The sequence below is a fragment of the Rhinoraja longicauda genome, chromosome 11 (genome assembly GCF_053455715.1).
Source record: "Rhinoraja longicauda isolate Sanriku21f chromosome 11, sRhiLon1.1, whole genome shotgun sequence".
Taxonomy (NCBI): Eukaryota; Metazoa; Chordata; class Chondrichthyes; order Rajiformes; family Arhynchobatidae; genus Rhinoraja; species Rhinoraja longicauda.
Genome location: NC_135963.1, coordinates 37748904 through 37764771, shown reverse-complemented (window position 1 = coordinate 37764771; position 15868 = coordinate 37748904). Strand labels below are relative to the sequence as shown.

General features: G+C 43.2%; 1 protein-coding gene across 1 annotated transcript in view; it reads left to right on the top strand.

Moving 5' to 3' along the window:
• The window catches only part of pappa2 (pappalysin 2), a 266339-nt gene that overhangs the window by 30521 nt on the left and 219950 nt on the right, over window positions 1-15868 (top strand). The window contains exon 2 of the mRNA XM_078407399.1: window positions 10513-11575. Within this exon, the coding sequence (XP_078263525.1) occupies window positions 10513-11575 (1063 nt within the window). The remainder of the gene's footprint in view (window positions 1-10512; window positions 11576-15868) is intronic.

Below are 15868 nucleotides of genomic sequence, written 5' to 3'. Positions count from 1 at the left end.
TCACCTCAAACTTCTGAGGAAGAAGAGGCATTGATGAGTTTTCTTTGTGATTGCATCAATATTCTGGGACTAGATCATGAGAGATATTCATGCCCAGGAACTTGATGCTGTTGACTCCCCCCCGTCCTGCTGATGTAGACAGGCTCATTTTGAGACGTGTTAAGATTGCTTACATCAGTTGGTTTGGTGTGTTGCTGAAGGGAATGTGCCATGTGGAGGTGGGGGCCTGGATAACATGTGATTAACACCACAGAGGGCAAAGAGTTGGAGCAGCCAACTCTTCCGTGGTGAAGAGTTCGCTGCTCCTTCACAACGGAACAGATACCCAAATAACAGTGCAATTAAAGCATAACTTACGGGAAAAACAGCAGCATCTGTGGAAAGAGAAAGTCAACTGAGAAAGAGAATCCAGTCAGTGTAGGCTGCAGCAGAGGTGGTGGGGGGAAGAAAGAGAATTCCTCGGCTATACTGAAGTCATGCGGCAGGTATAGATTAATGCGGCAGGATCAGATTAAGCTACTCTGGTTGAGTAATTTGTCACTAACGTTGCTCAGGCGAACTGGAAGTCACTATACAGAAAATAAAAGGAAATAAGATGGCTGGCAAAAATGGTTAATGTACTGAAAGAAGGAAGAAAAAAACCATGTTATCTAAAGTTGGAGTGTTCAGTATTGGGTCCAGAAGATCAAAACATGCCCTGAGAGAAGTTGAGGTGCTGTTCCTTGAACTTGCATTAATTCTTGATCTAACTGTGTAATATATGTCACTGGCTTGAAACGTGGCGAGGAGTTGGTACTTTTATTAGAATGCACCCTCTTGTGCCTCAGAGCAAAACATTTCTCCGAGGTGTCCCAGTGGTACAAGGTTTTCCACTTAATATGCTCTGCTTTTCATTTTCCATTTAACGCAGCTACATTGTGCAGATGTGAAATGAAATTTAGAGACGGGAACTTTGCTTCCAGCAATTATTTTGATTTTCTTAGAATATATCAACTGTTAATCACAAAATACATCACCAGTAATACTTTTGTTTACAGAACATATCTGGTACATCTCAAAATCCAAAGCTGAAGGAAAGAGAGAGAGAGTACCCTTTGGAACCAGGAATGCAATGCATGAAGCATTGCTGTAGTAAAGTATTCCATGAAGATAATATTGCAGCTTGTTAATGTTTCTATAATTAATAAATACATTTCTCATTGATGCTAGTTATGTGAATCCAGACCAAAACTTATATTAGTATCGGTGCAAGGATGTGACAATATCTACAAACTGGCATTTCTATTGGGATACTTCAGTGGTGGAGATAAAGTGGACTTTAGAAAGTGAAGTTGTTGAAACAACGGAACACCTAACTGGTATAGTGGAAGTTAGACATTGTTCATCCACTACATGTATAATTAAGTGTGTTTTTGATAACAAGTATGGTTTGGGATTTCGAGTTAAACCTTTTAGAAGCTGTTTACATTTTGCAGTGTCAGTGTGTAGAGTCAGCAATTGCATGACAAATGGACTATAGCAGGAACACTGGCCAAATCAGAGAGAGTGCCAATAATTTCCTTCTACTGACATCGTGGGCGTTGAGAGTGTGAAAGGTTCAACAAACACACTGGCAATTCAGTTCTCCTGTGGAATTGACGAGAAGCTTTGATAAATTGTGTGTATCTGATAGATACTGAAATGATGTCATGACAATCATTGTTTGTTCGAAACATCACCCTTATATCTGCTCATGGGAGATGCATGTTCTGGCAATGCTCACATTTACCCTCCTTCTCGAATTGTTTCTGAATTGAGAGGACAATTAAAACCAACAAAACAGAGAGCGTTTTCAGACCAGTGTGTACGAATCCCTGAATATGTGTGAAAAGGCACGTAAAAAGACTTGTATTTGGACTTTCAAAAAACCTGTGACAAGGTCCCACACATGAGATTAGTGTGCAAAATTAGAGCACATGGTTTTGGGGGTAGGGTATTGATTGATGTGGTAGAGAACTGGTTGGCAGACAGGAAGCAAAGAGTAGGAATTACCGGGTCCTTTTCAGAATGGTAGGCAGCGACGAGTGGGGTGCCACAAGGCTCGGTGCTGGGACCCCAGTTATTTACAATATATATTAACGATTTAGACAAGGGAATGGCATGTGACATCTCCAAGTTTGCAGATGACTCAAAACTGGGTGGCAGTGTGAGCTGTGATGAGGATGCTATGAAACTGCAGAGTGATTTGGATAGGTTGGGTGAGTGGGCAGATGCATGGCAGATGCAGTATAATATGGATAAATGTGAGGTTATCCACTTTGGTGGCAGGAACAGGAAGGCTGATTATTATCTGAATGATGTCAGATTATTAAAAGGGGAGGTGCAATGAGACCTGGGTGTGCTTGTACACTGAAAGTAAGCATGCAGGTACAGCAAGCAGTAAAGAAAGTTAATGGCATGTTGGCCTTCATTACAAGAGGATTTGAGTTTAGGAGCAAGGAGATCCCACTGCAGTTGTACAGGGCCCTAGTGAGACTCCACTTGGAGTATTGTGTGCAATTCTGGTCTCCTAATTTGAGGAAGGACATTATTGCTATTGAGGGAGTGCAGCGTAGGTTTACCAGGTTAATTCCCGGGATGGTGGGACTGAATGGGTCGACTGGGCTTGTATTCACTAGAGTTTAGAAGGATGAGAGGGGATCTTATAGAAACATGTAAAATGCTTAAAGGATTGGACAGGCTAGATGCAGGAAAAATGTTCCCGATGTTGGGGGAGTCCAGAACCAGGAATCACAGCTTAAGAATAAGTGGTAGGCCATTTAGAACGGAGATGAGGAAAATCTTTTTCACTCAGAGAGTTGTGAATCTGTGGAATTCTCTGCCACAGAAGGCAGTGGAGGCCAATTCACTGGATGTTTTCAAGAGAGAGTTAGGTTTAGCTCTCAGGGCCTAAAGGAATCAAAGGATATGGGGAAAAAATAGGGTACTGATTTTAGATGATCAGCCATGATCATATTGAATGGCGGTGCTGGCTTGAAGGGCCGAATGGCCTCCTCCTGCACCTATTTTCTATGCTTCTATGTTTCTATCTTTATCAAGCTTCTCTCACAACCTACAGTTGTTAAGCTGGAAACAGTACAGAGAAGATTATCAAGGATGTGGCCAGGACTTCAGGGCCTGAGCTATTGGGAGAGGTTGGGCAGGCTAGGACTTAAAGGTGCATTTTTAGGAAACCATCATGGCAAGGATTTTGGAGTAATGTAATATTAATTCACTGAAGTGAAACAAAAGGTGAGAGAGCACTGTCTTATTAGCAGGCAGTAAAATGTGTCTGGAATCTGCTGACAGTATTATTTATTCACTGTGAAAATGTAAGAAGAGAAAAGTTACTTGAACCAATACAAACACAAATTTGGGATTAGCAATTGCAAGGGATGGGAAAGAATGTTTTCATATCCATCCAGTAACATTTTTGGAGAATATGGAAGATTGACAAGAGGTCCCCAAAGGTAAATGAGTGACAGGAGAGAGGCCTGCAGTCAACGAGGCTGATATATGGGGAAGGTTTCCGATTTAACTAAGCTATAACGATGACGGGTATTGTGCAATATAATTAGCAGCATTGCGCCCAAGAGATGGCTAGCAATGATTGGAGAGCTGTCCCCCCCCCCCCCCCCCCACTCCCCCTCAATGTGCCCAGGTTTGCCAGTGGTCAAAGGCTTTGCATTGGATTCCAAGTGGCCGGCACGTTCAGTACTCTGTGTTCGCAGGGGATTTTGAAATTTCCGGATAAACAGTGTGTAGTTGGGTGTCAAATTGCCTGTATCTCCCAAAGTGTTAAGGCTAATTAATGTCATAAATGGTGCAGTAACAGGGAGCACTCGTAACGTACTTGAGCAGAAGGTTGGCTGCGGTACCAAGTGGGATTTGAATTCTCAGCCTTCTTCTGACTGAGGCAAGAGTTCTGCCAATTCAACCACAACACAAACTGTCTGCCACACTTTCTATGGCATCATAGCTTCTGCGTTTTGGGTTACAAAAAACTTCCTGAATTGCAAAGTTCTTGGGGGATGTCCTGTGCTTCTGCGGAAACACGTTCTTTTATATTATTTCATTTTCTGACAAAACAAACGTATTTGGACAGCCGCTGAGTGGAAGTGAGATTGATTACCTTCGGAGAGACTTGAACCAGTTACCGTAATGGAAGAATTATGGTTTGAGGTAGAGGCAGTTGGATGTGATACTGAGCAAAGTGCATGGAGGTAGATAGTCGATAAATGTGCATTTAATGTTAAAGGCTAGGGTTATAAATAAGATGAAAGGCTTTATTTTTTAAGATAAATCACAGGTATTGGCTTAATAATAATTTACGGGGTTCACTGAAGATAGAAGGCAGGTCGGACACAAAATGCTGGAGCAACCCAGCGGGTCAGGCAGATGATGGTTTATCCCGAAGATAGACATAAAGTGCTGGAGTAACTCAACGGTTCAGACAGTATCCCTGGAGAACATGGAGAGTGGCATCTTGGGTCAAGACCCTTCTTCAGACCGAATGCAGTGGTGTGAAACTGGAAGCGAGGAAAAATAGCAGGACAAATCGGGGCTGGCAACACATGACCTCAGACAAGGAGGTTCCCTGACAGGCCGCTTGTCGTGACAGCCTCCATGCCCTGTTCCTTTTCTCCAGATACGCTGCCTGACCCGCTGAGTTACTCCAGCATTTTGTGTCTTGTCTAAAGAAAAGCATGTACTGATAGCGTTGTATTTTCCATGTATATTTTACAAATAAAGTTAATTTATGAAATTTTAAAAAGTATTTGAAGATAAAATCAAAATGGAGTTGAAACATTTAGCCGGTCATGCGCAGTTAGTGTTTCAGGTGTATTGAATAAAATGTTTTAGCTTTTATAATTCCACCTGCTCTAATATAACTGTCCCCTTCCCCCACTTTGCTCCTAAGGAAACCCATCTCACCCACTTTGAAAACCCAGGGGCCTTAGTTGCTGCGGGAACCAGATTTGCAAGAAGCATTTGGTTGGGGCACAATTTGAAAGAGAGTTGATTCAATATGTACGGTATTGTTCTTGGTTCTTGATCCTCCAAAATATTCCAGATGGAATTTAAACTGGAGGTGGATTGTGAGTGGGAGTTGAGGACTGAAAACACAGATGAATAATGCTAACTTGTTTTCAAGAGAGGAATGGGACGAGATCTCTTATTTTGGATAGAAATCTCTGTGACTCTGCAATATTAAAGACGGGGAGCTTGCAAATGTCCAATTAGCTCCATCTTCCCTTTCACTGTAAAATACATTAGGACCACCAATCTAACCTCACTGAACTCTAATCGTCTCTCTTCCTCTCTTCCACTGCAGAGCACACTGAATGCTGATCACACCTCAGTGCACTAAGTGCTGTCTGCTCACATCAATCCTCTCCTTTTTTTCAGTGAAGCAGGCTAAAACCCTCATTATAGCCACCTTGCTACACATGATTTAACCTATTTAATCATAAGTATTCACTGCCTTTCATCATGCACTCAGGTGCCTCCCAAGAAGCTTTCAAGGATGCGGAACTAATGTGCAAATGGGGCAAACAGAGAGGAAAGTCAAGCTAAAACATTGCCTTGGGCACATTATTGTCGCTGGGGTATTTCTCTGATTCATCATTTTATTTAATATCTATTGATTACTGAGCACTTTATGATTAATGGAGTGCTCAGTAATCAATATGAGTTAAATAATAGGTGAATTGGTGAAGAAAGGAAGAGAGTTAATGTTTTAGGTACATTTAATATTTATAACTCACATTTATTATTTCTGAAGGTATCTCCTGCTTAAAGGGGAATCTTCCATAAATTCACCCCACACCCACAACGTTACAAATTTAAAAAAACCTGAAGATCTAAAATAAAAAATGTTTATAAGGTTAACACAGGGGGTGATAGGTATATGGCATGAGCTGCCAGAGGAAATAGCTGAGGCAAGTACTTTAACAACATTTAAAATACATTTGGACATGTACAGTATGTGGATAGGAAGGGTTTAGAGGGATATGGGCTAAACGCAGGCAGGTGGGACTAGTGTGGACTGAGCTTCTTGGTCGGCACGGGCAGGTTAGGCCGATGGGTCTGTTTCCATGCTGAATGACTCTATTTCTCTCAGGCTCTATAAGGTGGAAATATTCAGCAGAATGGGTGACATCTGTGGAAAGAGAAACAGCGTTGATGTTTCAGTTTGAAAATGCTTTGACAGAACTGGGAATGAGAGAATAGAAGCTTGTTTAGCCACAGGGAGGGTGGTGTTTTGGATTGGGTAAAACTGGACTCACCATGGGGATAAATTTAAGGTGGCACAATGGAAGAGTTGGTGCATTACAGTGCTAGAGTCCCAGGTTCGATCCTGACTTTGCGTACTGTCTGTGCAGAGGTTGTACGTTCTCTCTGTGACCGCATGGGTTTTCTCCGGGTGCTCTGGTTTTCACCCACATTCCAAACACATGTAGGTTTGTAAGTTAATTGGCTTCTGTAAATTTCCCCTCGTGTGTAGGACATAGAACTAGAATACGGATGATTGTATTGTAATTAATTTATTAGCCAAGTATGTAAACATACAAGGAATTTGATCGATGGTCAGTGTGGACTCGATGGGCCGAAGCACCTGTTTCCACGCTGTATCTCCAAACTAAACTAAACCGTAAATGAGATCAATGACGCTATGGTTGAAAAAATACTGCAGATGCTGGAAATCTGAAACAAAAATAGGAAATGCTGGATATAATGGCAGGTTAGTTTATCTGTGGAAAGAGAAATGATTTCAGCTGATGCTGCTTTGTCTGATGTGTGTTTCCAACATTTTCTGTTTTTATTCCTGACTAGATCAAGTGGACCCGTTGGGCCCAAACCACTCCTGCATTGGTGCAGCACCCTCTCCTCCCCGACACCCCCTCCCCGCTCCCCCTCCTGTCCCTCCCCTCCTCCATCCCGTGTCCCTCCCCCACCCTCTCCCTCCCCTCCTCCACTCTCCCTCTCCCACTCCTCCACCCCTCCCTCCCCCACACCACCTCTCCCTCTCCCTCTCCCCTCTCCCCCTGCCTCCTCCTAGTATATAGATGTTGTAGAATTTGTGATTATAACTGTTCACTGGTTGAGTGCTTGGGTATAGTTTGTATCTGTAGACACAAGGAACTTCAGATGCAGGTGCATTGAGTAAAACACAAAGTGTTGGAGTAACTCAATGGATCAGACTCTACATAAAATTATGAGAGTTCAAGATAAAGTAGACAGAACCCTTTTCCCAGGATAGAATTATCAAATACTAGAGGGCATAGGTTTTAAGGTGAGAGGGGCAAAGTTTAAAGGAGATGTGCAGAGTAGGTTTTTAACACACTGTAATGCACTACCGGGTATGGTGATGGAGGCAGGCACGATAGTGCTATGTAAGAGACTTTTGGAAAGGCGTATGAATATGCAGAAAATGGAGGGATATGGATTATGGGCAGGCAGATAAGAGTTGGTCTTTGCAGTACTTTGCATCTGGACCAGCTTTAGGCTGGCATTAAGGGAAGAAGTAGTTTGGTTAAAACTTTAGATTTGCACAAACGGTACACGTCACCGCTAGTTAGCGTGTGATTATGTATATTATAATAATATTAGTGAGCACTGTAAGTAAGGTCAATAAAAACTTACGTTGCCTCATCTTAAGCCAATTGAAAACACATTTTCTGGTCTGGCTCCTGCCCTGCTATTGGTTTCCAGACATTAATGTCGGCATCGATTGTAGTAAGTTTTTACTGAATCTGTTTTGTAAATACACAGGAGGCTTTACTTGAGAACACTTTGTTATGTTTGCATAATTAACTGCAAAGGTCCAAATCTTGAGTTGTTTATACTAAAGGCCTAGAACTGCCAACTTCAGTTGTTCCTTCAGGGAATAACCTATTAAATGTGCATTCCTGTGGAGAATTTCCATTCAAAGGCAGATTTATTTATGACTCACATTTATTATTTCTGTGGGTATCTCCTGCTTAAAGGGAAACTCCGGTTAAACGTCAATGTTTACAGTCACGTGAGTCCCTTTACAATGTATCTGTACACAGTGTATGGCTCGATTGTAATCGTGTATTGCCTTTAGCATGCAACAAAAGCTTTTCATTGTACTTTGGTGCACATGACAATAAACTAAACTGAAACCCAAACACAAATTGAGGAAAACACTTTTTATACAAAACAAATAACGGGGAAGAGCATGCAGTGCAGGAAGGATCGGGGTGTGGGAAATAGGAAGATCTGTTCTGGGTAATCAGAGATGCTGACATCTCTAAAGTAGCTTTGGGGTCTATAAGATCTGCCCTTGCGTCAGCACACAAAGCAGTAAAAAACTGCATTTATATAGTGCCAGTCACACCCTCTCAGCATCTGAAATTGGGTCAAAATTGCAATTGCTCAAAATGAAAGGCCCACAAAAGGAGAAACAAGAAACTGCAGATGCGGGAGCCTGGAGTAAAACATAAATTGATTCGGGAACTCAGCTTGTCAGTCTAAAGAAAGGTCCCGACCTGAAACGTCACTTATCCATGTTCTCCAAGAATACTGCCTGATCTGCTGAGTTATACCAAAACTTTGTATCTTTTTTTGTAAACCAGCATCTGCAGTTCATTGTTTCTACAAATTGCATCAGGAACTCAGCGAGTCAGGCAGCATGTGTGGAGGGAAATGAGTAGATGATATTTCAGCTAGACTGTGGGAATGATCAGCCTGTATTACTGACATTGGGGTGGCCCTGTCTGCTTTTCAAAATCCATCTAGAAGTCAGCAACTCCCGAGGCATGGTACCGTCTTGCTTGGGAACAGCACCATCCAAAACCACAATAAATTGCCGAGTTGTTGATGCAGCCCAGCCTCACTGAGCTCATTTCCACAATCCTCAATTCTATCCTATCCCCCCTTGACCAATCCCTTCCCACTTACATGCAGGACGTCAGTCTGAAGAAAGGTCCTAGCCTGAAGTGCCACCCATCCTTTTTCTCCCACTGAGTTACTCCAGCACTTTGTGTCTCCCAGTGGCAATTTACATTTTCCAATTAATCTACCAACCCAAACATCTCAGAGATTCTGGAGGAACCTCATGTGATCACTGGGAGAATGTGCAAATGCCACGCGGATAACACCCGGGGTCAGGATTGAACCTGGGTCTCTGGAGCTGGGAGGCAGCAGCTTTGCCAGCTCTGCCATTGTGCTACCCACCAAAATGTTAGGAATTAAACAAATTATTCAGTTAGCCTCGTTACCCTATTTTTTTTTAACCTGCAGCCCAGCAACAGGTAAGAATAGGGTAACAAAACTAATTAAGTAATGTTCTCACCTTTAATAAATTATCGAGCTCTGCTTTGAAAGATATTCAGGGAATCGTCCTTCAACTCCCCAACCAGGAAATACATTCCAGCCCAGGACACCTCGATGAGTTTCTTCAAGAAAGTGTGATGCTATAGTTAAGAAGAGAGGCACTTTTTTTTTGTTGAATTACCAGAGCAGCTTGGAATTGGAGGAGTGAGATAGGTTAGAGGAATTTAGGGCTGGAAAATATCACTGAGGATGGGAGCATGAGACAATGGAAATATTTGCAAACCATGGGGGGAAATCTTCAATGGTGTCATTTGCCCAATAGATAAGCAAGATTGGTTAGCAATTGAACGGTCAAAAAATGTGGAGAAAAATGAAATAGAAACAAAGTGCTGGGAATTCTCAGCAGGTTAGGCAGCATCTGTGCAGAGAGAAATGGAACAATGTATTTACCATTGCTCTTTTTTAAAATGATTTTGGAAGCACCTTATAGGGGCAGCAGGTGGCGCAACAATAGAGTTGCTGCCTTACAGCACCAGAGAGCTGGGTTTGATCCTGACTACCTGTGCTCCCTATGCAATGTTTGTACAATATGTTCTCCCTGTGACTGCATGGGTTTTCTCCAAGTGCTCTGATTTCCTCCCATACTCCAAAGATGTACAGATTTGTAGGTTAATTGGCTTCGGTAAAAGTTGTAAATTATCCCTAGTGTGTGGGATAGTGCGAATGTACGGAGTGATCAGCACTGACTCGGTGGGTCAAAGGGCCTGTTCCACACTGTATCTCTAAACCAAATGAAAGTATTAGCTGTGTGGTACATACGCCATGCTAAGGTCATGAGAAGCATGAATTCTCTGCCTCAGAAGGCAGTGGAGGCCAATTCCCTGAATGCATTCAAGAGAGAGCTAGATAGAGCTCTTAAGGATAGTGGAGTCGGGGGGTATGAGGAGAAGGCAGGAACGGGGTACTGATTGAGAATGATCAGCCATGATCACATTGAATGGCGGTGCTGGCTTGAAGGGCCGAATGGCCTACTCCTGCACCTATTGTCTATTGTCTATTGTCTATGACTGAAATGCCATTCGTACTTCCCATACACTACATACTTGAAGACCTGATATATTTTGCCGTAGTACTAATTCAGTGCAAAATGTGCGAGTGTGAAGTGATTGCTCTGTCTGCCTCTACTTGCAGGACTTTTCGATAATTGCTCCTCCTCACTCAGTGAGAAAGGCTGGATGGTCGGCATTCAATCGCTGGAATATTTTGGAAGGAAGGATCCACGATTTTTCTTCACTCTCCGCACGGACAGAGCCAGGAAAGCCAGCACAGTCTTTGCCCTCCACAAATACCAGGCCAACACCTGGACCTACCTGGCCGTGTCGTACGATGGCCATCAGATGCGACTCTACATCAATGGAGCCAGGGTTGGGGCCAGCACCGGACAGTTGGGGAATCTGCACAACATGTTTATGAGCTCGTGTCGGACATTGCTGATCGGCGGGGGCAGATCGAGGGAGGGGCACAATTTCCGTGGTTACCTGGCCAGCTTCACCCTGTGGAAGACTGCAAAGTCTCAGGCTGAATTAGTGAAGAGGTATCGCCAAAGTACACAGAGAGGAGATGCTTCCTTGGTGTTGGTGGCGGATTTCTCCAGGATGGAAGAACAATGGATACCAGATAAGGACTGTCATTATCCCACCCGCGACATTGTATTTCTTCCAGAGCCTGTGCTAGCATCTCCCTTGATTCCTCCACTATGCGGCCGAACGGTTTGTGACAATATCGATGTCATTAAGAACTACAACAATTATTGGCCGCTGAGGGGCGAGAAGCTGATTCGCTACAGGGTGATCAATGTTTACGATGACAAACGGCAAAACCCCACGGTCACAAAGCAGCAGATTGAGCTCCAACACCAGGTGTTGAACAGGGCCTTCAGCAGGTATAACATAACATGGGATCTCACCGTCACCGAGATCCTCAACTCCACCATACGGAACCGGATCATCCTGGTCAACTGTGAGAAGAGCAAAATTGGGAACGAACACTGTGACCCCGAGTGTAACCACCCCCTGACTGGCTATGACGGTGGGGACTGCCGCTTCCTGGGAAGGTGCTACGTCTGGAAGAGGACGGATGAAGTCTGCAACATGGAATGCAACAACTTCCTGGATGACTTTGATGACGGCGATTGCTGCAATCCAATGCTCACAGATGTGCGGAAAACCTGTTTTGACCCTGACTCTCCAGAAAGGTAGGAATCAATTTATTTACATTGGCATTGTCTGGGAAAATCTCTACTCCAGAGGCTTGTGAAGACCAGATCACTGGAGGTAGTCAAAGAGGGGACAGATACTTTCTCGTAGGGCTATGAGAAACTGGCTCAGAGGAGTTGTGTCCAACTTAGTTCAATGATGATTATATTGAATGTGGGGAAGGCCTGAGAGGCCTGAAGGCGATTGACCAGAGTGACTGCAAACCATCCTCAACCCTCAGGGACTATCTACAAAGAGACAGATGGTAGAAGCTGATGGGAACACATCTGTGCAATTCACAGCTACAATATCGTGAGAATAATTCTGTGATTATGATATCAGTGCAGCTTATTGGTTTAATAAGCAGTTGCTTCTTTGAGAGAAGTGCAGACAATATTGAAGTGCAAATCTAGTTTTACAGAGTGAACCAGAACTGTGAACTGGGATGTTATATAGAAACATAGCAAATAGGTGCCGGAGGAGGCTATTCGGCCCTTCGAGCCAGCATCGCCATTCATTGTGATCATGTGATCCACAATCAATAACCCGTGCCTGCCTTCTCCCCATATAACTCGATTCCACTAGCTCCTAGAGCTCTACCTAACTCTCTTTTAAATCCATCCAGTGACTTGGCCTCCACTGCCCTCTGTGGCAGAGAATTCCACAAATTCACAACTCTCTGGGTGAAAAAGTTCCTTCTCACCTCAGTTTTAAATGGCCTCCTCTTTATTCTAAGACTGTGGCCCCTGGTTCTGGACTCCCCCAACATTGGGAACATTGGTTCTCCAACTGTGAGGAAATATCAGACAACCATGGTCTATGCCTAATCACAGACATTCTTTTTATTCTCTCCACTCTTAACCCTCACTGCAACTTAAAGTTATATTCTCACTTTTCTAGTCCTGAAAGGTCATGGATATGAAACAATAGTTCTGTTTCTCTCTCAATGGGTACTGCCTGACTCATTAAGTATCTCCAACACTTTCCAAATTTACTTCACAGTTGATTGTATGTAGTCAATCTCTAATTTAAAAATCTTTCATTTTGTTATTCATCTTCTGTCTGGCTTTTCATGTAAATCAGGACGCCTTATTCAAAGATTGTGTCTATGGATACATTAAGTACATTATTGTAAGATAATGTTGCAGCATCTCTGGAGAAAAGGAATAGGTGACTTTTCAGGTCGACCCTTTTTCAGACTGAGAGGCCCCTTATTCAAATCTTTTATTCGCGGATTTTACATGTTAGTGAGAAGATGTGTTAACGTTTGGCCAACATTGTTTGCAAACCAACTCCACTACACAAAGAAAGACACAAAGTGCTGGAGAAACACAACGGGTCAGAAAGCATTTCTAGAGAACATCGATAGATGATCTTTTGGGATGGGACCTTTCTCCAGACTACCTGAGCACACTGTGTCCTTTTTTTTGTAAACCAGCACCTGCGGTTCCTTGTTTCAACTGCACAAAATGTCAGTTTTCTAATAAACTCTAATGAGGTTTGAAGAACACGATCCATAAATCATATATGTTACAATAATGTGATTGAATGAATCCAATGATCATTTTAGACATCCTTTCCCCTGATTAAATTGAAGGCCACAGCCTGTAGCTGATGCCTGGGCTTAGATTTTGAACTACTGCCCAAATTAGTGACAGTTTGGGTCGAGGGAAGGTTTCAGCTGTCTGAGCATGTGCAGAGGGTCCAGTTTACCAGAATGCATTGGTGACACTGAAGCCCCTCCAAAGCCAGTCTCCCCCAGAAGTAACTTGGGTGTGGTCATTAAATTACTTGAATACAGAACCAGAGGACAAAGTTTGCCACTTTTATTCAGGTAACTTTTATGCATTTATGTTTTTAACCGTAAAAAAATAAGAGAGGCTGGTGTGTGTAAGAAAAACATTTGAACAAGTACATGGATAGGAAAGATTTGGAGAGATATGGCCCAAACATGGGCAGGTGGGACTAGTTTATCGGGGCATCTTGGTTGGCATGGGCAAATTGGGCCGAAGGGCCTGTTTCCATGTTGTATGCCTCAATGACAATGAAAGGGCATTAGGTTTATAATTATCACATGTACTGAGGTACAGTGTAAAGCTTTGTTTTGCATGCTTCCCAAACAGATTAGATGTACTATTCATATATACAATCAAGTCCAACTTGAACACAATAGGTAGAGCAAAGGTAGATACAGCATAAATGGTGGGAAATCGTATGTATATAGTGGAACAAACTATTTCTTTATCTATAAATGGAGAATTTATATTATTTTATTTTAAACAGAGCTAACTTTGGACATGAATAGCAATATGGCTTCAGAACGTTCCAGAATCAATGAATGGACAATGCAGGATATACTGCAAGTGAGATTACACTTTCACTTCGAGGGATAAGGACAAAAAATTCATGTTAGAAAACCTTGTAATAAAGGCAGTAAGAGAATAAATGGTCAATAGTGTTTTATTTGTCACATATGCAACTGCACAGTGAACTTCATTTTGCATGTATAACACAAGTGGACACCGCCATTATTCAAATCTCAAAGTCCGATTGGCCTGCACGCTCGATGTACTGGAGCAGTTCCGGTGAACCGATGTCCCTTCCCGCCTGGCCATCTTTGTGTCCTCAACGCGCCTCCTGCAGCCCACTTGAAGGCCCTGGTGGTCCTTGTTCCACATGTCCAACTTCTTGAGCTCCCTCCCGGTTACGCCATCTGCTGAGCCTTCGGGCGGGTTCCCGGTCCCGATGCGCCTTCGGGCGGGGTCTTGCAGGTTGACAACCCTTTGGGTGGGTCCCGGTCCAGACAGGCCTTCAGGCGGGGTCTTGCAGATCGACGAGCCTTCGTGTAGATTCCAGGTCCCGCCGAGCCTTCGGGCGGGGCCCTGATTCCACCGACCGACAAGCCTTCGGGCGGGGCCCTGATTCCACCGACCGACAAGCCTTCGGGCGGTGTCTCGGTCCTGCCGACCGACGAGAGAAAGTGTATTTTAACTTAAAGTTGCTGGACCAAACAGAATCAGGAGTGTCTTATCCAATTAGCACATCTCTGGTCAGTTGGCTCCCATCCATCTATTTCGCAGAAATTTGCAAAGCCCTGTGATCAAACTTTGACACCATGATGAAAGAAATTAATTTGAACTGCACGCAATGTTGACTACTGACTCGAATGTGGCAGTGTTACTTAAACAATGGCACACTAATGTCTTAGATAATTTGACCATGGACTTTTAGCCTTGAAATGGAACAAAGATGAGGATTTCCTGCAGAAATCTAAAATTACTAAGAGGAAAGGCAAATGGAAGCTGGAATGTTACTTCCAAGTCTGCTACAATAAGTGGCTGGCAGAAGATCAGTTCAACTTAGTTTAGTTTAGAGATATTGCGTGGAAACAGGTCATTCGGCCCATCATGTCCACACCGATCAGCGACCCCCCCATACACTAGTTCTATCCTACACAAATGGGACAATTTTACAGAAGCCAATTAACCTACAAACCTGCACTTCTTTGGAATGTGGGGGGCAATTGGATCACCCGGAGAAAACCCATGTAGTCAGGAAGAATGTACAAACTCGGTACAGACAGCACCTGTAGTCAGGATCGAACCTGGTCTCTGGTGCAGTAAGGCAGCAACTCTACCACTGAGCCACTTTGTTGCCCCTTATTAAAAAAGCAAATATTCCAATTGGGAAAATCACCCACCCAACAACAACAATGAACAACTGAGGGAAATACATTGTCATTTTATTTTGTTCATCTCCACATCTTGTCAAACTATAAAGAGATAACATGGAATTATTTGCACTGTTTTTGCTGTTACTTCAGAGACTTGGAATTATGTTGATTATGTTAAAGAACCCTCTGCGGAATTCCCCTCTGATTTCCTCCCGTATCCCAAACCCATGCTGGTTGGGAAGTTAATTACAGTAAGTACTGTAAAATTAAAGAAAAAATGAATGACTGATAATGAGAGGGCAGTGAAGATAAGGGTTGAAATGTGATACTTGATGTTTTAATAGTTTGATGGAAGATATGGTGGACAAAATGGGTGAAATTTCATGAATCCATAATGGATAGAGTTAAGAATGGCTTAAAAACACCCCTACATTCTGGGCTTTCATTCAGCGGAGTCGGCCTGTAGACTGCTTACAGAGTTTACTCAGAGGGTGGTGAGTACATGGAAGAAGCAGCCAGAGGAGGTAGTTGACATGGGTACAATAACAATGAAGACACTTGGGCTGGTACATGGCTAGGAAAGGTTTAGAGGGATATGGGCAAAACACAGGCAGGTGGG